The sequence below is a fragment of the Peromyscus maniculatus genome, chromosome 19, assembly GCF_049852395.1.
Source record: "Peromyscus maniculatus bairdii isolate BWxNUB_F1_BW_parent chromosome 19, HU_Pman_BW_mat_3.1, whole genome shotgun sequence".
NCBI classification, from domain to species: Eukaryota; Metazoa; Chordata; class Mammalia; order Rodentia; family Cricetidae; genus Peromyscus; species Peromyscus maniculatus.
Window position 1 is genome coordinate 68616603 of NC_134870.1, and position 25894 is coordinate 68642496.

A 25894-nucleotide genomic window follows, 5' to 3' on the forward strand; every position below is an offset into this window, starting at 1 on the left:
TGATCAGATAACTGTGTCCTTTCTAGAGATGGATAAAGACTATCTCCTGTTGTCTGTTTTGCCCTGGGCTGAGCACACACCGCTGTGGTCCCAGCTCTCAGGAAGTCCACAGCCCAGGGGTGGAAATCTGACATGAGTAACTCTTAGGAGACAAACTCTTAGGGTAACGGGGAACTTGGCCTAGGGTGGGTGATGCCAGCCAAGGGTTTGCTGAGAAAGGGCGGAGAGAGTTCTGGTCTGTGGGGTGAGAGTTGTTAACTAGACCAAGGAGATCCCAAATGGAACAGCTGGTGTGAGACCTTGAGACAGGAAGGGCCCTGCTGGACCCTGGCTCTGCAGGACTGGAGCAGCTTGTGGGTCAGCATGTGAGGGGAAATGGAAGCTGTGGCACCGGAGAAGTCATGGTGCACCTACATCTTTTTCCGAGGACCGTAAGACGCTGTGGACAGGGTTTTAGGCAGTTCATAGGAGTATGGACTGATAGATGTTTTGGAATGCTTCCTAGGAGTTACATGACGACGCCTACCCAGACCTCAGTTGGTAGCTAAATTCAGAAGCAGAAGGCCCTTGCTTATCTTTTCTCAGAATTAAAATATTTGAGGCCTTTGCATGCTTGACTGGGATCCTAGAGAACTCTTGTTGGCAGTGTTTCTCAGCGTTTTCAAAGGAAAGACAGTTAACTTTTAAATTAGAAAATATAATTTCTCCATGGATTGCTTCAAGGTCTAGACAGGAAGTGCAGAGAAAGCACATAACCTGCCTGTCTTCATAACTTCCCATCCTTCTACCTAATTTTCTATGTGATGTTATTGATTCCTACATCAGTTTTCTGGGGCCATCACCACAAAATTCCACCATCAAGTCATTTAGTTTCTTTCTTCTTTTCTTTTCCTTTCCTTTCTTTTCCTTTCTTTTCTCTTCTTTTCTTTTCTTCTTTTCTCTTTTCTTCTTTTCTTCTTTTCTTTGTGTGTGTGTGTGTGTGTGTGTGTGTGTGTGTGTGTGTGTGTTTGTGCACGTGCGTGCGTGCACATTGGATGCTAGGTGTTGATGTCAAGAATCATCCTCCGTTGCTTTTCCATCTTATTAATTGAAGCAGGGTCTCTCAGTCAAACCCAGAACTCAATGATATGGCTAGTCTTGCTAGCCTGTGTGTGGTAGGAATTCTGAGGCTAGAAGCATAGGTAGGCCACCATGCCTACCCAGCACTTAAAGTGAATTCTGGGGATCTGAACTCTACTCTTCACACATGCATGGGAAGTGCTTATACTTCCAAGCCACCTCTTTAGCCCCAGATGAGTCAATTTCTTCCTCCTTGTTCCGGAGGCAGGAAGATGAAGAGCAGGAATCGTAGGGCCCCCCTTTCTGGCTTGCTCAAGGTCATCCTTCCACAGTGAGAGTCTGTGTCTTGTGTCTCACTCTCTTCCTACAAGAACACATTGTACAGACCAGAGCACCCCAGTGACTTCATTCCCCACTAGTTTTGACTCCAAAGATCACTTCTCCAAATACAGTCACACTGAGGTCAGGACTTCAACATATGAGTTTTGGGGAGACACAATTCAGCTGATAAGAGTTCGCATTACAGCTGATATTTAGATACCGGATGAGAAATTACCAAGATACAAATATTTTCGGGGATGTGAAGAGCAATCTCGGATTTCCCTGTGCCTGTGACCATGCTTGTTGCTGGTCGTAGGCTCTTTTTTTTTTTTGTGTGTGTGTGTGGTGTTTTCATCTTTCCATGGTTGCATTAGTTCTCTGTCTTGGGGATGCCTGCCTCGTTCCTCAGGATGGAATCCTGGCATAAACAGCAATCCCAGCAGCCCCAGGTTAGTCAGTCTGGCTTAGACTGTTCTTTCCATGACAGCTGTCCTGTCTGGGGACTTGAGTTGTGGAAGTCTAAGAAGGAGTAAAGACAATACTAAGTCATTCTCAGGGTGCCTATTGTGTGAGTCTGTGGTGTCTCAGGGAACAAGCCCAGTGCCTCCCTTCCTGAATTCCCAAACTGAGGGTTTGTGGGTCCTCCATGGGAGAGATCAGAGAGCTCAGAGGCTGGCTTCTAAGTCCAGGTAGTCCTGATATTACCTGGGCAGTCTTGGACTTTGCTGAGCTCCAGCCTCATTCCACAACTTGCATCACAGCAGGACTGACCTAAATAATGGGGAAAAGGTCAAATCCCATCTGTGGATGGAGGCAGCTGGGTGGATGTACACATATCCCTTCAGGCACACAGAGTGTCAGCAGGCATTTTGTCTGAGGACACAAGGAGATGTGTGATTCCTGTAGAAGTAATTTTGATGCAAAAAATCTCTCAAATCAATGGTTAAAAATCAGCCAGCCAGAAAACCCCCGCACAAGGAGAGTGCCCTGTTTCCCAACAGTGTCTGAAATACGGGGAATCACTCTGATTGTCACGACAATGTCAGCTGCTGATCCTTGTTCAAATTATTTATGTTTGACTCCAGTCATTTGAGCATCTCTGTTTTCAAAGTCAAGCCTTCAGCCGCTGCCATGTTCACACCCACGTGGGGGTATTGCTTGAGAAGTCCTGTGCCAGCCTCCCTGGCTTCCTTCCCCACCCTACCAGGCTGGACTTGGTGCAGAGTCCAGCAGTGAGGCCAAACAGAGTGGTGTGGAGCCATGGCCCTGGCAGGAAGCCCCGCTCTCTGAACTGGGAGGTCCTCCATGCCTCTTGAAGCTCAGGTCCAGAAGGCTTTCAAAAGTCTGTGTGTTTCTGCCAGGTCAAGGTTCAGTGAAGTCAGGCCCTGAACTCAGGGATCTCAGACACTGTGTGGACTCAGCGTGTACTCATGCAATGAACAAGTGGGTGGAGAAAGCGGATGAGAATGGTGTGCTAACACAGTTAGCAAATGCAGCAATAGGGCCCTGAAAGACAAGGAGGAACTAAGGGAGGGCAGCGAGATTATCAGTGTGATGAGGTCAATCACAAAAGCTTATAGTACTAAAAATCCAGGGCCAACCCAGGCTTCTCACCCTAGATCCATTCTGTGGTGATATATTGTGCACCCCAATAAAACTTGCCTGGGGATCAGAGGACAAAGCCAGTCACTATATTAAACATAGAGGTCAGGCAGTTGGTAGCACATGCCTTTAATCCTAGCAGAGATCCATTTGGATCTCTGTGAGTTCAAGGCCACACTGGGAACAGAGCCAGGCATAGTGGCACACGCCTTTAATCCCAAGACCAGGAAGGAAGTAGGATGGCAGGGCACAGAAGGGTATATAAGGCATGAGTAAACAGGAAGTCTCTCTCTTGAGGCTGAGGATTTCATAGAGGTAAGCTAGTGGCTGGCTGTTCTGCTTCTCTGACCTTTCAGCTTTCACCCCAATATCTGGCTCCGGGTTTTCGATTTATGAGACTGTTTAGCAATTCATGTTACATCATTCCCTTGGATTCTCAGCTGTTTCTTCTGTGTTCCGCCACTACCCTCCTCTGTAATGTACGCCTGTTGGTGGGGATCATCCCCCTCCCCAACCACGTTCATAGATCTTCAACTTTGGTAGGTGGGAATACCACCTTCTTCCCTCAGGCCCAGACCCCTCTTCACATTTCCTCAGTTTAAGGGTGCTGTGGTTTGGATGTGGTTTGCACCCAAGGGTTTATGTACTAGAGACTTGAGATGGTGGACCTTTAAGAAGTGAGGCCTAGAGGAAGGCAATTAGATCATTGGGGGCATCACCCTTAGTAGAGATTAAAGATGGTCTCTCAGGATGAGTGACTTTCCTCAAGACTAGGTTGCAGGGCTGGGGAGATGGCTCAGTTGGTAACACCACACAAGCATGAAGGCTTAGTTCACATGTCCAGCACCCACAGAAACTAGGTGTGGTGGTGTGCACCTGTAACCCCAATGCTGGAGGGGCAGGTCAGGAAGCTCCCCAGATCTCCTTGGACTGACTAGTCTATCTGAATTGGTGAGCTCTAGGTCCAGTGAGAGACCCTGTCCCCCAAAATGAGGCGGAGTGTGACTGAGGAAGACAGCTGACTTCTGGTCTCCACACACACATATGCCTGTGCATCTGAATGTGCACATGCACACACACACACACACACACACACACACACACACACACACACACAGAGAGAGAGAGAGAGAGAGATTACATTGCTACAAAAGATTAAATCTGCCTCTTAACTCTCTTAAGCCTTCTGCCTTGTCCTGTGACATCATTTGATGCCCTCTCCAGAGGCGAAGCTAATGGGACCACCTGATCTGGAACTTTCAGTTTCTAAAACTATGAACTAAATAGATCTTTTTCTTTTTAAGTACTCAGCCTCAAGTATTTTGTTTTAATGACAGAAAACAAACTAATCCAAGCTACACTGTTTAGCTCTAGCTCTTCCGTGGATGGGTTCCCTAAGTGATCTGTTTCTTTGATCAACTGCAGACAGTGTCTCCAGACCCTGCACCACAAAAGACAAGACTGTTAAGATCACCTCTTCCCTTTAAGGTTGGAATGCCTCTGTTTAGAACCCAGCAATGATTCACATTTTTCTCCTTACTCCTGCCCATTCTCAAGTCAAGTCCCAGAAAGCAGTGGGTGAGAGGGGGGGATTTGGGTCCTTTCCTGTCTAAATGATCTCTCTCCCCCACTCCCTCCTTCTCCCCACTCTCACTTTCTAGTTCTTTCTCTGTGTGTGGATATGGATGTCTGATGTCTTCTTCAATTGCTTCTCCCCCCTCCCCCGTATCTTTCTGAGACAGGGTCTCTGTGCATCTTTTAATTTCGTCATTTCTCTTTTCACCCTCCGCTTCTTCATCCTGGTAAAATTCCTTAAAGTCATCTCCCAGTTCCTTTACCATGCTCTCTGCCCAGAGCCTGGGCTTTGTTCTTAGAGCGCCCTCGCCTCACTGTCAAGGATGTGGCATTGTCTCGGATATCTTTGGGGCCATCAAGGATGTCTTTTTGGCCTCTTGTTTTGCAGTAGTTTTCTCTGTGGCCATTTAGCCTGACAGTTCATCTTGTTCTTTTCCCTCCAGGTAGGTTCAGTTCCCCTTGGTTGCAGGATCATATTCACACTGAAAACAGTTCAAAGCTGGTGGGGGTTCTGTATCTGAAGATGTTCGAGACGGTGCTGCAGGATGCCCATATTTTTAACTGGGGGTGCTGTGGGCTCTAGAAAGGAAGGACTGTCTGATGTCCCTGCCTGACACCGAATGCTTGCTTGGGGGAGCTGCAGGGTGTGGATCGGACTGGATGGTTTTGTTTTTTTTGTTTTGCTTTCTCTTCAGTTCTGGAGGGCGAGGTCAGTCTACCCCGAGACCTCATGCAGACTAGGCCTGTACTCTAAAATTGCTCTCCAGCCACGCCTTGATGGCTCATGGTCACTTACAACTGATTCTCGTCTTTAGGGCCATGCCCCTGCCCACTGCTCCTGGTTTTAGAATTTTTGGAGGGGACCTTGTCGTCCTGTCCTTGACTCAGCCCCTCTTTTTTCTGTGGGCCTGTTGAGAATTCTCTTCCATAGAGACACCCTCCCTGTCACTCTGTTTATTCTGGTAAGTTTGAATGATTTTGTTTCTCTTCTGGAATGTTGGTGATGCCATGAGAGAAAGGAGAGACAGTTTGGGTCAGCCCTTCATCTTTTTTTTTTTGTTTGTTTGTTTTGTTTTTTCCAGACAGGGTTTCTCTGTGTAGCTTTGCACCTTTCATGGATCTCGCTCTGTAGACCAGGCTGGCCTTAAACTCACAGAGATCCACCTGGCTCTGCCTCCCGAGTGCTGGGATTAAAGGCGTGTGCCACCACCGCCCGGCCAGCCCTTCATCTTTAAGGTGAAGATGGTTCTGAATCAGTAAAGCAACCTATAGTGTACTTTTATACACATGACTCCATTTGCTCTCCCAAACAACCTTTGAGATGTGCAGGGCCCAGGGTGCAAGAGCCATCTCACAGATGAAGCAGCCGAGTCTCCCGAGAGATTAAATGACTTACCCAGGTCACATTGTGAGTTGGGGATGGAGCCAGGCTGGGTGTCCAGCCCTGACCTTGGTCTAGGATGTGACAAGGGCATAGGAAACATCCGGAATAAGGTCTGGATGCTCAGGACAGTCAAACGTTGGGCACCTGGCCTGGCCTGTTGGCAGAACTGCATTTCTCTGAAGTGTGTGAGTCAATAGTGGATCCTGCTCTAGGGGGCTGTGAATTGCGGGAGGGAAGGGGAGAAGAGCAGTGGGTGAGGAGGGTGTTGCTGGGTGATAGCACCTCTCCTCTGATGTCCTGTGGGCTGAGGGGGTGGGGCTGCTGTGGGAGGTTTGGGAAAGCTACAAGAAGGCTTGCTTTCGGCAGGCTTTCTTTAACTACCAAGAATGCTCCTGCCTCAGGGCCTTTGTACTCACTCTGACTGAGCTACAATTTCCCTAGATAGTCATGTGACTCTACATTATTTCAAGATTCTGTGTAAAGCATCCCTCCTCAAGAAGGACAAGTCACTTCCGTAGTCCTTTGCTCTACTTTTCTTCATAATGTTTACTGTTCCCAGACAAGGCAGTCTATATTTCTTTCCAACATGTCTTTGTTGTTGTTCTGGAATCTCCATACAAGTAGGGAGATGCTGTGCTTACTACTGTATTTGTATGTCTGGCCATGTAGAGGTGTTCGATAAGTAGAGTGGATTTGAACTCAGACTCAACAGGGAACTCCTTAGTCTGTTTCTATACTCAACACATTCTTTCCAAAACCTGCTGTGTATCTCAGTGCAGAGTTAGGGAGGAACTCAGGCTGATTCCTGCCCTGTGGAATTTATCATATAGGGAGAAAGATCAAGGGTGTAGAAAGAGAGTGTGTAGGCTTTACAAAAAGTACAGGGGCTAGGAGAGAGCCTAGTCAAGTCGGTTCAACAATAACAACAACCTAGGCCACTTCCTGTGCGCCATGCACCTGCCCAGTTTGTGATTTTGTTATCTTATTTAATAACTTTTACAGTCTACGAGGGGCTGGAGAGATGGTTAAGAGCACTGGCTGCTCTTGCAGAGAGGACTTGGGTTTAGTTACCAGCATCCACATGGAGGCTTAGAATGGTCCTTAACTCCAGTTCCAAGAATTCCAGCGCCCTCTTCTGGCCATGCCAGCATGCAGTGCATATACATATATGTAGGCAAAACACTCATACACCTAAAATAAAAATAAATTATTTTTTTAAAAAAATTCTCATGGATGAGAAAACTGAGGCTCAGAGAGTTAATACCTGGCACAGCGTTCTGTGGTTAGGAAGTGTCTGATCTTCACCTCAGACCAAATTCTTGGATTCCATCATCTATTTGTCCTGCATTTACCCCTTCCTCCATCTGCCATGTGTCCTCCCTGTAGGCAGTGAGTGGTTGGCCATGTTTGGGGACAAAGGTTACTAGTTCTGGTTAAAGGAAGAGGTGAACCCTCTGCTCCTGGGGGCTAGTCACTTCCCACTCATGGTGGAGCTGGAGGAACCCCCTTAAGGGACCCTCTAAGAGCCCTGGATCTGTGGGAAGCTAAAGGCCCCCAGCTAGGACACTGAGCAGAAGCACATTGCTTACCTTAGGAAAGAGAAGTCCTGGTCATGCCTGTGCCAGAGTGCAATGTACACTCTGTCCTGTGTTCCCAGTGCTTGTGAGATTTCAGCAGAAATAAGGCTCCCACGGTCCAGTATCTCTGTGTGCAATATTCCTTTCTTGAAAAGAAACAATTTAGGAGAATATATTAAATGAGCTGAGAATTCTCAGAGTAAAAGAAAGTACTAGACTTTAACTCAGCTTTTCCAAATACATTTGGCCATAAATATATTTGGGTTTAAAAATTTTTTTAAACTGTGCTAGAGTTCCATGGGACACACTTTGGGAAGCAGGTCCCCTTGTATGTATTTTCCTCTTGTTTGATCTGCTTTGGTGTCCATTCACAAAGGGCTAACTGTGGGAGCCGATTTTCAGGTTCCTAGTGGCTTTACCCAGCAGGTCTGAATAAAGAGGGATGATTGGATCACAGGCCTGAGTGCAGGTGTCTGAGATGGTCTGCACTTGCTGTGCTGGGGGGAGGAGGTCTTTTGCTCCACCCCTTGGCGTCTCTATAAATACCTTAGGGCAGAGACAGTCAGGGCTCGTTGGAATAGGTTCCAGGCCCTCTCGAGGCTATCCTGCATTTTCTATCTGTTTATCTCCACACTCTAAATCCTTCTATCTAATATTTCCTGCTTCTCTCACTCAAGAACACTCAGGGGAGCTGTGGGGTTGGTGGGTAAACGCCCTGCAGCTAACACTATGAGGAAATGTGACCACCCGGCGACAATAAGGAGAGTCTCTTAGGGGGTGACAAGGGCTGGGGGAGCTCACTCCACACGTGCAGACACAGGAACTCGGGAGTGACTTGTCCCCTAGTGGCACAGCCTGGGAATGGGGAACATCTTGACTGCAATGAAAAGAAATAACTAAGAAGAGCGGAAGGTGGTAGAGACACCACGGAAGCACGTGGGTGGGACAGAGGGCTTGGAGCCGTGTGTGGCCTTCGGGGTTAGACCCTGTCTAAAAAGGAGAGGTGAGCAGGAGGTGAGGACAGCTGGTGTTGGCGCATCGCCCCACTTCATTGCTGAATGCTGTGATAAAGACTGGACCAAAGCAGCGTGGGGAGGAGAGGGTTCACTTCATCTCACAGTTCCAGGTTCACCATTGAGGGAAAGCAAGGCAGGAACTCGGAGGCAGGAGCTGATGCAGAGGCCATGGAGGAGTGCTGCTTACCTGCTTGCTCTCCATGGCTTGCTCAGCCCACTTTCTGATACCATCCAGTACCACCTGCCCCGGGGTGGCACCACCCACAGTGAGCTGGGCCCTCCCACATCAGTCACCAATCAAGAAAACACCTCACAGACTTGCCTCCATGTCAGTCTGATGGAGGCGTTTTCTCAGTTGAGGTTCCGTCTTCCCAGATGACCCTAACTTGTGTCGACAGAAGCTAGCCAGCGCATGCATACGTGTGGTGCCGACATCCCAGGATGTGGCCCTGACTTGGGGGAGGGGCTCCCAACAGATCGGGCCCAACCATTTCCCCCCAAAATCCAACAAAGTAATATTGGAAAGACAGGAAGGGAGTTTAATAAAGATGGCCCAGGTTAATTGTACTGGGGAAATGGAAGACATGAGCATCTCAGCATATCTCTGGAGCTCTGACATGGGTTTAAACAGAGGAAGAGCTGAGGTCAGTCGAGAGGTTTGTATGGATAAACAGTCTGATCACTACCTCACTTCTGGTCCTGCTTGTCATGGATCCATTGTGGGAGCAGCCTGGTGTCTTTCAGATGATTGATACTGTTTAGGGGGCCAGCCCTGGTTCCCCTCCTAAGGAGATTCACCACCAAGGCTCTGCTGTTTCTGGAATCCAAGGTAATTGCAGATTTAAGGCAGTGACTGGCAACTTCTAGATGCTGTCTCAAGGGGTCTGGGACAGAATATTATAAAACTTGACGCTCCAAGGCCTGATGTTCGGGCTGAGGAATGGCTCATCCAGCGAAGTGCCTGCCTTGCAAGCATGAGGAGGGGGCATGAGCATTTAAAAAGCCAGGTTTGGTGGTGCACATTTGCGATCCCAGTGCCGCACAGGCAGAGACGGATGTCCCTGGAGCTTGCTGGCAGCTACGTTAGCCTAATCAACGAGTTCTAGGTCAAGGAGAGACCCCGTCTCATATGCACACACAAAGGATATATAGCACCCAAGAATAATGGAATAATGCCCAGGTTATCCTCAGATGCGCACGCGCGCGCACACACACACAAACACACACACACACACACACACACACACACACACACACACACACACGGAACATTTCTCCACAGAAGCAGCCCTCAGGTTCCATAGGGTTTCCTTCTTTAGTTTTTTTGAGACAGGATCTTGCTATGTAGCCCAACTTGGCCTCAAACTTGAAGTCCCCTTATACCAGCCTTCCAAGTGCTGAGGTAGCAAGCATGTGTAACCACAACACTCAGTTCCATCATTTTTGGTTTTGATTTAGTTTATTCATTCATTCATTCATTCATTCATTCATTCATTCATTCATTCAACAAACCAACCACATTTATCAAGTATCTAAATTTGCCAGTACCGAAACTTTATCAGAATGTACTATTATAAATGTGTACCAATAAATTTATAATTTACATACTAATTCTTTTGTGGGTTTCAGTGCAAGGGAGAATCCCGTCTATTTAGACGTTGTTCCCTTCCCTGAGGGTGCTTGGGAACAGCCAGCATCATAAGGCCTGGAGGTGTTCAGAGAGGCTCATCTCTCTCTTCTCCTCCTGACCTACACTTGAAAAGGGGGTGCCATGGTCATGAGCCTGTGCTGTGCGCAGTGCATGGTCTGGGCAGACGTCCGATTTGGAAGTGGTCTTGTTTCATTTATAGACTGCGGTTTCTAAGAGGACGGTGCCAGCCTTTGAGGGGAAGCACATAGGAAAGGTCTACTTACTTGAGGTGAGAGTAGTTAAAATGTGGAATGACTAAGGATGTAGGTTTGTAGTGAGTGTGTGTGGGAGTGTGGGGTTTTTGTTTGTTGTTGTTGTTACAGGGTCCCATTTTGTAGTGCAGCCTGGCCTCAGGCTCACTGGGTGGCTCAGGGTGTCTTTGAATGTGTAGTCTTCCTGCCTCTGCCTCCTGGGCGTTGGGGTTAGAGTTGTGCACCGCCACAGCTGGACACGGGAGATTCCGAGAAACAGGAAAGCACAGCACCCGTGCATGGCTACACCAGGTGGGGGTAGGGTGGAGTTCCATGCCCACCAGAGGCAAGAGTGAGGGGCAAGCCCGGGTGAGGTCTTTGGGAGGTAGGCTTAGGGTCAGCTAGCTTGACTAATTTGGGCTGACTCTAAGGCTCAGGTCTGATGCCCAATCCAGGCAAGATTAAGGTAGGGGACAGTGGCTGGCCAAGGGCTGGCTGGCTCTGCACAGTTTGCACACGAAGGGCCGCTCTTGGGTTTCTGCACTTCCCTCAGGAATGAACCTCACATCAAGGATAAGGAAAGCAGCCTACCGGCCCCTGATATGGCGTACAGGGGCGGGGAGAGGGGAGGGCCTTTGGAAACGGGGCCGGCACATGGTGCGACCTGACCTTCTCATCTCCGCCCGCTGCTCCCACAGGGTGAAGCAGTCTGAGCTGTTTGACAGGTGGAAAAGCCTTCAGATATGCAAGTGGGCAATGGACACCTCTGAAGCCAACCTGTTCAAGTACGCATTGCCGTCTGCCTGCCTGCCTGCCTGCCTACCTCGTGGCGTGGGTCCCCACTGGCACCTCTTCAAATACCCATCATCTGTAACACCTGGTTCTCAGTGGGCATCCGCCTGGAGCTGGCCCCCAGGGCCTTAGGCATGTGAGCAAGGCCAGCACCCGCTCAGCCAATGGCCCCCCATGCTTTGCTGTGGTCCTTGCCGTGCGTAGCCTTACAAGGTTGGGGCTGTCACGTCTAGCTCAGGCTGGTGTTCACTAAGGCTCCTAGGAGGGAGGTACCCACTTAAGATCTCTCCATAGCCCTTAAAGTCTCACTGCCCCACCTCCCCATCCTGGGACAGCGGCTCTGCCCACCTTCTTAGAGGGCCCCATGTCCATCATGCTTCTGCCTGATATCTGAGCCTGGTCGTTGATTTTTTAAATTGCTCTCTGACCACAATGAACAGATAGTAAGCTCCGGAAGAGGCAGTAGCTGTATTTCCAGGCTCTCGTGGGAACCAAACAGATGAGAGACATCCATAACTGCTTGTTCGTTAATGATGAGCTGTGGAGTTTTCTCCATTGCTAGCGCGCCGCCAGCTTGAGGTATCATTCCAGGGCAGGTAGACCTTACACTAGGAAATTGACGTGGTTCTGGCGACTGGTGTCCACACTGGGTTTCAGCCACTCGGGTACAAGTTGAAATGTCCTGAGGAGCTACTGACATGAAGGAACCCTGTAAAGGAGGCTGTCGAGAGCGGGCGTCACCAAGCATTTGTACTTTCATTATCGAGACTTTCTTCAGTCCGTGGTGATTCCAGGCCAGGAAGTTTGCTCTGTTCTTCTGTTCTTCTCCCCACCTCCCTTCCCTTCTTCTCTTCCCTTCCTCTCTCTTTCTCTGTCTGGACAGGGTCTAACTGTGCAGCCTACATTGGCTTCAAACTCCTAATCCTGCCTCTCACTCCCAAGTGCTGAGGTTACAGGTGTGTAGGGTTAGGAGTATAAAGCCTCCCACTTTTAGAAATATAACAATTTGACATAATGAGCCCCAGTGAGCAGGTATGAGAAGCCTCAAGGAAGCTGCAGAATTCTAGCCCTGGTCTGAGGAGATCCACCTGCCCTGAAAGTTCTAGTGGGCCTGGGCAAAGGGTCAGAGCATGCCGAACAGACCCAGGATCTACCCCCCTGACGTACGCCTTTATGCTCTTCCCTCTAGATGTCCCCAGGGCAGGAGAGGCTTGAACACGTGGATGCTGATCAATAGCATGGACAGAATGAGCCAGTGAGGTGTGCCAGGATGTGGGTCAGGCTGCATTGGGACAGAGGTCTCATAGGGGGGACTCCCATCAAAAAACAATGCTAACATGACAGGACAAGATAAATCAATAGAAACGCAGAGCTCCGTTTGTGAGCCAGCTCTGTGAGGTGAGGCTGTGGGAGAGAGCTTATCGGGAGCAGAGAGTCCTGTGGGGAGCAGAGACCCCCGGGTTAAGGATGTGGAGTGGACTTAGGTGTGGGGAAAGAAGGTGCCATCCGACCTTGTTGTGTTCCGGACAGAAAGGCCTTAGGACCATTAGTTGCCTCCGTTTGTTCTCACTTCAAACTTCTGGAAAATGGAATGCTCCTCCATCCAGGTTGGTGGGAACCTGGTGCCATGCAGGGGTGAGGTACTGGCGTTCCAGGTACAGGAGAGCCGTCCTCCATCCTGCTGCTGCAAACCTGCCATTCTGGTTCACACACCAGGCGCATGTCGGCTTGTTTCATATGGGGGTGTTCTCCAGTTGGCAGACAAGGCTGTTTCTGCATTTATAAAGCTGAAGGGTTCAGACAACGGTTTGTAATGCTGACCTGTGGCTCCTCAGGTGCCAGGCTTCAGCCTTTCTTTGGAAGCCTTAGTCACATTCTAAAATCCAATTCTCCACAGATAGGCTACTTTATGACTAGCAGCCAGCAGGTTTCCCAGTCAAGATTTCTCAGCAAGATGTGAAATCATAAAAAAGGTCATTTAACCTTTACATTTAACCTTTTGGCTCAGACAAGCTGGAGTCACAGAATTACAGAGGGTCAGAAACAGAAGGGCCACCCCTGCATTTTATATATGAAGAAACTGAGGCCTAGAATAGAAAGACACTTGCCTGGGGCCCACAACCTCGGGCCACAGAGAAGAAAACAAGAGTCCAGGCCTCTGGATGCTAAGTGCTAACTCATATTTCCACCTCAGAGCTCATGAGAACACTCCAGACCTCCTCCTGGACCTGCCAGTGGCCATTGGTGGAAGGAGCCACCTGGACCCTGGGGGCATTGGGCTTGGAGCTGTGTGTACTCCAGACCTCCTGAGCCTGCTGAGGGGTGTGTGGGGGCGTGTGAGGGAAGATTGTGTGTGTGTGAGAGAGAGGGGGGGAGGGGGAAGGAGAGGGAGAGGGAGAGGGAGAGGGAACGAGAGCGAGAGTGAGCGAGAGAGCTCACAGGGCTTTGTGGGGGGTCATCACAGGGCTCTGTGGAGGAGGTCCATTCTCCCAGGGCTTCCTGGACACTGCAGGGGACTGAGCCTGGGGCTGTGTGTACTCTAGTCTAACTCAAGGAGGCAGTGATCTGTGCCCACAGCCATAGACAGAGCCCATTAGGTTTTCAAGCAGGGGCAAGGTTGCCCAGGAGTTAACCCTTTCAAGAGCATTCTTGGAGAGTCCTGAAGAAGAGAGAAAAACAGGTTGCTTCAACAGCCCCGTTTCCCTTGGGCTTTTTATTTTATATTTTATATTATTTTAAATCTGGTGTCTGAGCTTTAATTCCTCTTCAGCTCAGCTTTGAGTGTTTTTGAGACAAAAATGTCAGGACCTTTTCTCCTTCCTTCCTTCCTTCCTTCCTTCCTTCCTTCCTTCCTTCCTTCCTTCCTTCCTTCCTTCCTTCCTTCCTTCCTCCCTCTTTCCCTCCCTCCCTCTTTTCTTTCTATACTGGATTCCTGAAACATCTTTCAGGAGCCATGCTCCACTTTCTGAGAAAGACATCTGGCACCGACCCAGTGTCCCCATTCTGCCCCTGCCCTTTCTCTAAGCCAACTTCTGACTGTCTGATATGACACTTTGGGTGACCATACAAGCTTGGTTTATAGTTTGGTAAGGGGAAATCTCTGTTGAGTGTTGGCCATGGGGGCTGAGACCCTAAAAAGCTCTGGCTTCAGGTTGATGGATGAGTGGAGGGGAGAAGGTGAAGAGCATGTTCCAGAGCACTGAACTCTGAGGGGGAGCCTTGCTGTCACTGAGTGGGCGTTGGTTAAGGCCTGGCTGGTGTGACTGTCACAGGGTGGTTTGTACAAGTCTGTGCTGGGAGCTAGGTGAGGTTTAGAGAGGTATAGGACCTGGTATCCGGCTTTCCTCCCAGCCTGAGAAGGCAGGTGTAATGACTTAAAAAAACAAACAAACAAACAAATAAAAAAACGAAAGTAAGGTGAAGTGGGTACCTTTCAGCGGGCCCCGCCAAGGTATGCCACCAAGTAAAAATGCCATGCACAACAGAGTTAGTGCAAGAGGTTTATTGGGGGAGGTGGGAGAGAGAGAGTGAAAGGCTGTGTTGGGGTGGGGACATGAGAGAGGCAGGCAAACAGAGAGAGAAGAGGGGAGAGATGAGGAAGAAGAGAGGCAGGAGATCAAGCTGTGCCTGGGTGCCTTTAAGGGGTGCACATGTCACACAGCTGGGGTTGAAAGGCACCTGGTGACAGGTGATGACGTAATTGCCCTGGCAGCGAGGCAGGCTGCCGCTGCAGCTGCTGCAGCTTCGAGAACTAACTGCAGGTGATTAGCACGTGATTAGTCTGCGCCCGAGCCTTCAAAGACAAGAGCCATCATGGAAGTGTGGCAGCCAGAGCCTTCCCATGGGCAGCTAACCTGGGTCCTAGAGAGACAGAGAGGCCCAGGTATGGGGGGGGGGGATGCTGAGGGGGTGGGGAGGAAGTGGGTATGGGAATGAGATGGAAAGCAAGGGGCCCTCCTAAGCTCTGCCAAGTGTCACCCTGTCTTCATGCCTAGCAGGTCCACCTTGTCCAGGTGCTGCAACGCCCCTGGCTTTCTCTTCACCACCCAGAAGAACACTCCAATTGAGACGAATCTCAGGTATGAGGTGGAGTCCAGTGGCTTCTATCACATCAATCAGGAGATCTTCCAAATGTTTCCCAAGGTGCGCCCCCAACATGGTTGTCTGGGAGGGAGCTGGTGGTCAATGCCAACTAGCTATGGGTGTATGATTTGGGGCAAAAAGAGGTTAAAGTTCTGCCTAATTAAAATTCTAAAATTCGTGCTGAGGACATTCCACAGCTATCTAGAAGAGGGATGAATTGTAGCTTGATCCCGAGTCAGGCACAAGAGAAAAACACACTGGAAGCATGCGAGCACCAGAAAGCAGGCCCAGCACGGAGCCAGGCCTGAATGTCAGCCACATCAGATAACCTTGGGGTCGTTGGCAAGAACACCTTTTCTTAGCATTTATTGGTTATGCATAATGATTGGTTTTATTATGCCATTTTCGTACATGGCTATGATGTATTTTGATCATATTCCTGCCACTTCCACCACCACCTTCTCTTGTTCCCTTCCCATGCCCCTCCATTCCCAATCACTCTCCTCTCATCCTTTTTTTCTTCAGTAATTCAATGGATTTTATTGGAGTTGCATACAGGAGCATGGACAATTTTCCCATGAGCACCCTGCTGAAGAAAATATCTCTCCATCCCTAGCAACCATTAACTACCTGTAGATCCTCAGGGAGGGCTGGGGCTCGTAAGTCCATCCCCATTCCATAACAGCATGTCGACTGGTCCAGTCTTGTATGATAATCACAGCTACTGCAAATTCAAGAGTGCCACCATCAAGCCTTGACCAGATGCCCAGAAGACAGCATTCTGCCACACTCCACCCTGTCCTATGGCTCTTCCACAGTGCCCTTTCCCCTTTCCACAATGTTCCCCGAGATTTGGAGAAGGTGATATGGATGTCCCATTTATGGTTGGCCATAAATGATCACTTATTCTCAGCACTTTGTCTAGTTATTAATATCTGAGATGACATACACTGCCCACTGCAAAAGGAATCTCTCTGAACAAAGCTGGCAGAGATACTTAGGGATACATGGAATTCTTAGACGGCTATTTGATGGGCGCGTCATGTCCATTTATTATGTCAACAGCTACAGATTCCTCCCTGGGCCTTAAGACCTCCCCAGCCATGAGCTTTTGACCAGGCTGTAGTATCCAATGCGAATTCTCTTCTGTGCTGTGGGACTCAGTTAGAACATGGTTAGTTGTCTCCACAACAGACTTGACACTACTATTCCAGTGGGCTCATCTCGCCTGGCCAGTTGTTAGTGTAGCACTTGGGTGATCTTTTTCTCCCATTAGGGTCTCAGTCTCTATCTATGACACTGGGGTTCAGAGCAGTCTTAGCTTTGGTTGCATATACTACATCTACGATATCAGAGATGTTGTATGAAGGTGGATTGGTCAGTGATAGCAATAGTAGCTCCCTGCCCATGGGCTACCGAGTGAGGGGGGTCCACATCCATGACCCGTTTAGATCACTGAGTCTGACAGCTGGCACAGCTCCAAGTTCTGGACTCTTGGGGGAAAAGATACAGAAATTGTGCTTTTGGCTGGTTCGCATGGTTCTGTGGTGTTGGGGTGGTGTGGCTTTGGCAGAGAGGCAGGTGGCAAGGGTGTGTCCATGGCTATGTTCTGGAAGGCGAGCTCCAGGATACCCTGCATGTTTTAGCGGGTCAGGGGAGGTGCTAACAGGATAAAACCAGAATCTCTCTGTATGTCCCATTGCTGGTACCAGAGTGATATGGCAAGATGTGGTCTCAGGGAGTGAGCCAAAGGTACAGCACAGTGCTGGTGTTGAACCGCCTTCGCCGAGTGAGCGTCCGAGGTGGGTGGTGGATAAGCTTTCATCTTAAACAGGTCACAGCAGCATGTGACGTAGCCTGGGCCGGCCTGTGGGTCCTTGGAGAGCCAGGGCATGAATTGCTGAGGTCAGGAGACACAGCAGGGTCTCTGCACCTTTCTCTGGGAAGGACCAGATAAGTAAACAGCCTTGTCACCGTTACCATCACCACTTGCCACCGTGGTCCCCTCATGAAAATGGCCATGATCATGAGTAAACTAAAGAAGGAGGCTTTGTCTCAGTGGCACAGACATCAGAAAGTTTATGTGATGTTCACAAGTCACATGTCTTACTGGAGTGGCTTCAGACCATTTAAAAAAATATAAATGTTAGTCTCAGCTTGCTGGCCATACAAAAATGGTGGTAGACCAGATGTGGCCCATGGCCATGATTTTCTAGCCCCTGAGTCATGGCACACAACAGCTTTCCTTAGCATAGCGGTGTCTCTGGGGCTTTAAAGGGTCAGCATTCCAACTTCTTGCCCACCCAGAGATTCTGATTCTGTGGCTATTAGATGGAGCCTAGAAATGGCTGTTTCCAAATAGTTCTTCATTTGCATGTTTAGGACACACTCGTGGTTAACACAAGAAACCCCCAGTGACTTTTCCTAGGACTACTGTGGCTCATTCTGTTTCTCCCCCTATTGCCTCGGAGACTGAAGTGCTCTCCCTGTCCTGGCACCCTGGACCTGTCCCCACAGGGGAAGTGGGTCACAGACTCAAGTGTGCTGCAGAGGGCCATGACAGCTGCTTTTGATTGAGCTCAATTCCTGATGCAGAGTGGGACCCTCAGCAATTGGTTGGCTGGTGGGTGCTGGGGTCAAAGCAGGCCTGTAGACCCCTTGGTGTCAGCCATGGAAGGGGTCACCCAATGCAGCAAGTCTTTTCTTCCCCCTCCGCATCTGTAAGTTGGGTTCCCTCGTCTCTCTCCTTCAGGATAAGGATGCCTTGTTGGGTAGAGCTCATAGAGGGGATATTTGGGGGCAGGCAGAGATGAAGCCTCAGGTGAAGGTGGGGTGGCGTGGGCTGTGACACCGTGCATGTACCTCTCCAGGAAATGCCCTACTACCGATCTCAGTTTAAGAAGTGTGCTGTGGTGGGCAATGGAGGCATCTTGAAGAACAGCGGCTGCGGGAAGGAGATCAACAGTGCCGACTTTGTCTTCCGGTAAGGGAGCTGCCTGGAAGTACGTCTGCTGCCTCCGTGGCCCCCCTCTCTGAGCCCTTCCCCCACATTGTCCCCATCCCTGTGCTCTGCTGCCGCCTTAAGCACACTTTCGTGATTCAGGGACCTCTTATGCTTCCAGCCCTGTTCCTTTAAACAGGTTGTTGGACTCTGGGGTCCCAGTTTCTACTTTTCAAAATGGAGAATGGGGTATGTGAAAGGCTAATGGCATTCTGGATGGGAGACCCTAAAACTAACATCCCTGTAGAGCTGAAAGTGAACTCTCTACATGGGTTGTCCCCACTGCAAACACTGGTGGGAGGAGGGGTGCCTGTGACTTCACCCAGGCTCTAAAAGAGCCAGCGAGGGGTCTTTGCGTTTCTCCGTTCTTATGGGGCACGCCCCTCTTTTCATGTGGGGATCCTTACTTTCCTCCTTAGCCCAGGCAGGGAGAATGAATTGAAAATGAAAGCTTCCAGGGCCGGGGAGATGGTTCACCAGTTAAGAGCACTGGCTGCTCTTCCACCACCTACACCCTTCCCCAGGCTCCTAAAGAACTTGGTGTCACTCTCAGGGGACATTTGACAACCTGCCAGCTAGGTTGTCTGTCTTATGGGGACTGGAACCATAGACACTCTGTTGTTCAGTTTGCCTTATTTGGGGCTGTAGGAATTTCTTCCTGCTACTATGACAAATTACCAGGAAGCCAGTGGCTTGAACAGACAGGGTTTAAGGTCTCCCACTCTGGGGATGAGATGTCTTGGTGGGATACGGTTAAGGTGGCAGTGGGACCTGGTCTCTTCCTGAACGCTCTAGGTGAGAGGCTGATGGCTTTTCCAGCTTTAGGTGCTGCCTGCGTCCTTGGCTCACACCAGCATGGCAGTGTCTCCTGCTCTCTCTCTCTCTCTCTCTCTCTCTCTCTCTCTCTCTCTCTCTCTCTCTCTCTGGTTCTATTGTCATCCCCACCCCATCTTTCCTTCCTCCCTCTCTTTCCTTCCTGTTTTTGAAACAAGTACTCAAAAAGTAGCCCAGGATGGCTTCAAATTGCCATCTTGTTGTCCAGCCTCTTGCGTGCTGGGATTGCTATCCTGTGCCACCGCACCCGCTTTACATGCTTCCTCTCTCCTTTGGGCATGTCTATTCTTGGTTGTCAACTTGACTTCATCTGGAATTAGTTAAAACCCAAGCAACTGAGTACCTGTGAGAATTTTTTTTTGTTCTTAATGAAATCATTTGAAGCGGGAAGACCCACTTTTCATAAGGATCTTTTGAAAAGGGAAGATTCAACTTCAGTCTGGGCCACACCTTCTGCTGGCGGCCTTTCAAAGGACATGGAAGAAGGAAGCTTGCTCTCTTTGTTTGCTGGAAAGTCCATCCCTTCACTGGCATTAGAGCCTACTTCTTGGGGATTCTGGTGTGGACTGAAGAGCAGCTGAGACATCAGCCTCATGGACTGAACAACTACTGGATTCTTGGACCTCCCTTTGGTAGACAGCCATTGCTGGACTAGCTGGACCACAGCCTGTAAGCCATTCTAATAAATTCCATAAACTTATATGTGACTCCCATAAATATGTATATGAACCTGACTAATACAGATTTTGGGACCAGAAGTGGTTCTAGAGCAACAGATATACAAGGATGAAAATTTTAAGTATCTAGAATAGGTTTTCCAATTTGCCAACACCCACAGTTACTGAAGCCTCTTCTAGAAGCTTGGGGAATACTGAAAGCCCATGGTGTGAACTTTTAAAAAAACTTTTTAAAAAGTTTATTTTATAAACTCAAGGAGACATGTATTTGATTATCCTGATTCACCAATTGTGAGAGACAACAGATTTGGCGACTCTGTATGTAAAACTTTGGACAATTTTTTGGAAAAAAAGGACAAGAATGATGCTGGGTGGTTGTTCCTAGCACCTCTGGATGAACTGACAAAGGAAAAGAATGAGCTCTGTGATAAAATTAACCAACTTGTAGCACCTCAGAATATGGGAAGGACAACAATGATGCTAATGAGACTGATGGGGTCTGGATGCACATGAATAGTCTAAAGGTTCCCAAGTGTGCCCTGGTAGAGAATCTTCTCTCTAGCAGCCTCAGAGCTCAAGTTGTAGAACACCAATCTGAAGCCCTCACTATAAGGCTGGCTACATTACAGCGAAAACTCAAGTCCCCTCTTCTGAAGGGAATGACATTAATTGATAAAGAAGGGGGTTCTGGAACTTGGGATGTAAATGTGTGAGAGAACCTTCCTGAAACTGAGAACTTTGAACCCTCAGATTGTCAAGGGTTTATCTCAACTGAGGAAGGAGTCTCTCCACCCTCGGCAGAAGATGTGTTCCCACCTCTACCCCCTGAAACATTGCCTTTTCCACCTTTGACTGAGGAAATTAATCCTCCATGGTCTGCTACACTGGCAGTGACTTCTCTGAGGAAGATGCCAAGCAAGACCAGACTGATGAATCGCAGGCCCACCAAAAGTCGCCTTTAGACCTATAACCAGACTCAAGGCTAAGCAGGCCTAGAAGGGAGATAGAAAGAGTGGTCCATGAAGAAGTAAGCTCTACTACCAAAGAACGTAATGAGTTTGCTAATTCATTCAAGCAGACGTCTGGGGAATGTGTGTGGAAATGAATTTTAAGCGTGTGGGATAATGGTGGAAGAAACACAAAAGTGAATCAGGCTGAGTTTATTGACATGGGCCCAGTGAGTGAAGATCCTAAGTTTAACATGGAAATTTGCATAGTAAAAATGGTGTGGAAAGTTTGTTTGAATGATTGGCTGAAGCTTTTGTTAAAAGATGGTCTACTGAAAAGGAGTTGGAGATACCTGGCATACCTTGGTTTAGTGTTGATGAAGGGATTTTAAGGCTCAGGGAAATTGGAATCCTGCAGTGGGTCTGATGTGTAAAACCTAATCCTCCACAATGGGAAGGCCCAGAAGACACGCCCCTCACTAATCCTCTGAGACGCTAACGGGTGAGAGGGCAGCAGCCCATCTGAAGAGCTTTGTTGTCGCCCTTTTCCTTGCGTCAGACCTTAGGGTTGCAGATGCTGCTGCTCAGTTGGCTGCATTAAAGCAGTGGGTCTCACTGGGCTGCAAAGTACCAGGAGCAGCTGGTAGCACTGAATCACTAAAAGCAAGGTGATCCTAGTTATCTCCATGGGCAGCACACACAAAACAATGTCCCTAGTGGCTTAGCCCATAACAGGCAGCACACACAAAGTGATTTTTATAGGGAAATGATTCCTATGGGCCTTTGGTACTGGCTAATCAACCATGGTGTTTCCAGACATGAAATAGATAAGAAGCCTACTGCATTTCTGTTTGATCTGTATAAGTGGAAATATTCTCAAACAAATGAATGAAAGGCTACATTGATGGCAAAAGGCAGTCTAGGCCCATGAACCAGTCTCCAGATGTGAGCCAGTCTCCAGATGTGAGCCAGTTTGCAGACCCAGAAGCTCTTGAATGAAGGAAGGCCAGGTTCCCCCGAGGAAAGACCTTGATTAAATATCTAAGAGTTTTATGTTAGCCTTTCTCCTGTCCTTACCAGAGGCACCTGTGGCCTTTTCCAAGAGGGAAAGGAAAGAATTAGATTTTCTAGGGTCTAGGGTCTATGGGATACTGGTTCTGAATTTATGCTAATTTGGGAAGACTCCAAGAAACATGGTTACAAGAAGTTGCCACAGTGTTTCTTGGGCTCTCTCTTAGGTTTATCTGTCTATCTATCTATCTATCTATCTATCTATCTATCTATCTATCTATCTATCTATCTATCTATCTATCTATCATCTCTCTCTCTATATATATGTATATATTTATATATATACATACATACATACCTATCCGTCCATCCATCCATCCATCCATCCATCCATCCATCCATCCATCCATCCATCCATCTAATCTCTCTATCTGTTCGATTCCTCTAGAAAACCCTGACTAGCAGACTAAAGCACCTTTCTTGTCATATCACATTTTCTTTGTAACGGCTCTTGTGATTTCCCTGGACCCACCTGGACAATCCAGAACTGTCTTCCCATTTCAGGATCCTTAGTGTATTCCCAGCTATAGTACCCCTTCTGCCAATTAAGGTGCATGTTACCCAGTTTTAGAGGTTAGGGTGTTGTTGCCTTGGTGACTCTGCATTCCTACCTCAGGGGCTTTCTGCAGTCCACACTGCACACACTTGTGCAACTTTGTACCTCAGTGTTGTATTTCCAAGGGGTGTTGGGGTGTCTTTGAATGTCATACAGGTATTTGGTCCCTCTGCCAGCTGACTTTTGCTAATTTCTGCCCTTAGCTCAAGCATTGCTTCCTCAGAGAAGCCCCGAGTCCCCAGACAAGGGGATGCTCTTGTATCTTCCTGCTCAATGTCATACCATTCCAGAGATGTGGAGATGACCACAGCTTTCAAGGACATGTTTTCAGTGATAGTTTCAACATCTCCATGGTTGTAACTTCAGTGAGACCAAGGATTGGAGTTTTTTTGCTCTTCTGTTTCTGATAAAGGGCAGAAGGACCTTTGCTTTAGCCGGCCCTCGATGTCCTGCCCAGCTGGTAGCCTCGGCCTCTCTCTGACCTGTAACCATATCCTTTCCTCTCCTACTCCCAGCCACTTGAAGATAACTGTCCACCTAACTATGTGAGGCTTTCTCTCTGCAGGTGCAACCTGCCCCCCATCTCAGGGCAGTATACCACAGATGTGGGGGAGAAGACAGATGTAGTCACTGTGAACCCCAGCATCATCATTGACAGGTCAGTGGTCCTTTTTCTAGACACCTGTGGTCTTTTTTGGTGGCCACCAGTCACCTACAATCATTGGGCACTGGGAACATGGTTGGTCCTAATTGAGATGTGCCAACTGTCTACATGAGGCATTCACTGGGTGTCAAAGATTTAATACATACAAAGGGACTTAACATATCTTATTGATTTCTACATTAATCACATGCTAAAATGATAGTATTTTTATATTTGGTTAAATAAAATATGAAAATTATTTTTAATAACTTCCCTGATTTCTTGTTAATTCTGTACACGGGGCCTGCATCATGTTTCTTTTGGGCAGTGCAGGTCTGAGCGGGTGTTACCTACAGGTGGTCAGGGACACTTCAGGTGGGCTGGGGGCAGGCCATGGGGGTGTGATCCAGGTATGGGGGTGTGATCATGTAAAGATCTCAGTTCTCACTTGGCTGCCCTCTGTGGCTCTAGTGTGTTGAAACCCCAACACTGCACATAGTTAGCCTGGCTAGAGTGTGGGTAAGAGGGACGGGAGAAGGGGAGGAGTTGCTAAATTACATCAGATACCAATAGCCAGGAGCCTTCAGAGAGCAGAGATTGCTGCAGAAGGATAGATGGTCACTGGAAAGGACATGTAGGCAGAAGCCAAGATGTCAAGGAGAGGCCTAGCCAGTCCAGAAGGCTGGGTCGGATGGTCACTCCCAATCTTAGGGGAAACAGCAGGGAAGTGATGTGAGGCTCCATTACCCAGCCACAGCCTCCGTGCCTTCCTTGTCTGCCCTGATCCTCTAAGATGAGCATTGCTGTCTCACTGTAGCCCCATGCTAGTTATCCAGCCCGTGTCGTCTCCTTCCCTATGCCCATTGAAAAAAAAAATACCATCTTCAAGAAAAGCCATACTCCTGGGAGCCATGAGATGCCTCAGAGGGTAAAAGCTCTTGGTGCTCATTTTGAAAACCTGAGTTCAATCTCCAGGGCCTGTAGTGAGTCTTTCTCTGTTCCACCAGCCAGTTCCTGAATCACAATACAGAGACTTATTATTAATTATGAAAGCTTGGCCGATAGCTTAGGCTTGTTTTTAGCCAGCTCTTATAACTTAAATTAACCCATTTCTATTGATCTATGTGCTGCCCTGAGGCTCATGGCTTGTTACCTCATCTTCTACATGTCATGCTTCCTCTGTGCCTCCTCTTGACTCTGCCCTTCTTCTTCCCAGCATCCTCTGTGCCTGGAAATCCTGGCTAGCCATTGGCCATTTAGCTTTTTATTAAACCAAGCAGAGTGACACTTCTTCACAGTGTACAAAAAGATTATTCCACAACATTTCCCCCTTTTGTCTAAATAAAAAGGAAGGGTCTTAACTCTAACATAGTAAAACTATATATAATAAGAACAATTATCAGGTATTTCTAAATAGGAAGGGAAAAGTATTAGCTTTAACAAATGAAACCATATACAGTAAGAATATTTATCAAGTAAGAATTACATTTACAATGTCCAGTCCATTTGTATTTGGCAAATTTAGAGAAAATACTCCATTATTTATCCTCTCTTGATGAAGTCTAAAGTTTGGTACCTGATTAATCTTCTATTATAACTAAGGAAAATTGTAACTATCTAGTCTTCAATCCATCAAAGACCCCAGAAGGATATAATATTACCTGAGTAAACAGGAAGTGCAAAGCAAACTACTTTCAAAATGACAGAGGTTGCTGGCTGCCTGAACAGTTACCCAAGGTTCCTCTACAGAGTTACAACATTGGGGCATACATCTTCAGCCTACAGACCTAGAATATCTGACAGACTTTTCTGTGAAGCAGGAATTTTGAAGAACTGACCTACCTTGTCTTGGCAAAGTTTGACAATTGCCTTTTGTGTATGTGTGTGTCTGTGTCCTACTTGTCCAGTTTGGACAACATACTGTCGGCAGTTGAGGTAAGGACAGTTTCTTGCCCAAATGGCTAGCTTTTGCCACAAAGAAAGTAAATTCCAACTGGAGGTTCTTCAATGCCCATTGTCCTTTTCTGAAGTAGATTGGTGCTGCCAGGAGCAGATGTGTCTCACTGTCATGAAAAGCCTTACATTATTAAAACATCTTAAATGCCATATTCTGTAGGTCTTTGAAGTGTTTGAAGACCATCTATTTAAAATATATCTTGTTTTACTTTGAAAATATACCTAATATGACTACAAGTTTGATTGTTATGAATGACTAATTACTAACCTGTATTTTTAAAATTATACATTACATTTTTATTTTTATTTTTTATTTTTTTATTTTTTGGTTTTTCGAGACAGGGTTTCTCTGTGTAGCTTTGCGCCTTTTCCTGGAACTCACTTGGTAGCCCAGGCTGGCCTCGAACTCACAGAGATCCGCCTGCCTCTGCCTCCCGAGTGCTAGGATTAAAGGCGTGCGCCACCACTGCCCGGCAACATTACATTTTTAAATAAGCTGCATAAGCACAATACCCCAAACAAGAGTAGAAACATACTTTCAGTATAACAAAAAAAAAAAAACCTTTAAATTTGTATCAATATACCCAAATCCATACCAATGTAAAATATTTGAGGTTAATGGTTGTCTTTTTATCCTATATTTATATATTCCCCCTAAACAATAACAAACATCCATAACCCATTGAATAACCAAAAGCCACCTACTCCGTCTTTTGGGGATATGGATGTTGTGTTCTCTAGATTACTTCCTGATGTCTGTGGATGAAAGCATCTTTAGGGAACCTGAGAAAATGGAGATAATGGTCAAGTCCTGGGAAAACTAGTTATAACATTTGTTGTCCAGTCTCTGTAATGAGAAAGCACAAGGCTTATCTGCAGTCCTGATTAGAAAAGTCTGTGAGGTTGGACCATCTCAGCC

The 25894-nt window shown here is 47.8% G+C and overlaps 1 protein-coding gene across 9 annotated transcripts in view; it reads left to right on the forward strand.

Moving 5' to 3' along the window:
• The window catches only part of St8sia5 (ST8 alpha-N-acetyl-neuraminide alpha-2,8-sialyltransferase 5), a 70528-nt gene that overhangs the window by 41816 nt on the left and 2818 nt on the right, over positions 1 to 25894 (forward strand). For 5 of the 9 annotated variants that reach the window (XM_042264469.2, XM_042264467.2, XM_042264466.2 and 2 more), the window contains 4 exons: positions 11114 to 11200; positions 15203 to 15350; positions 18161 to 18273; positions 22942 to 23034. In XM_042264469.2, the coding sequence (XP_042120403.2) occupies positions 11114 to 11200; positions 15203 to 15350; positions 18161 to 18273; positions 22942 to 23034 (441 nt within the window). The remainder of the gene's footprint in view (positions 1 to 11113; positions 11201 to 15202; positions 15351 to 18160; positions 18274 to 22941; positions 23035 to 25894) is intronic. The other 4 variants (XM_006973849.4, XM_006973847.4, XM_042264468.2 and 1 more) reach the window with 1 other exon arrangement.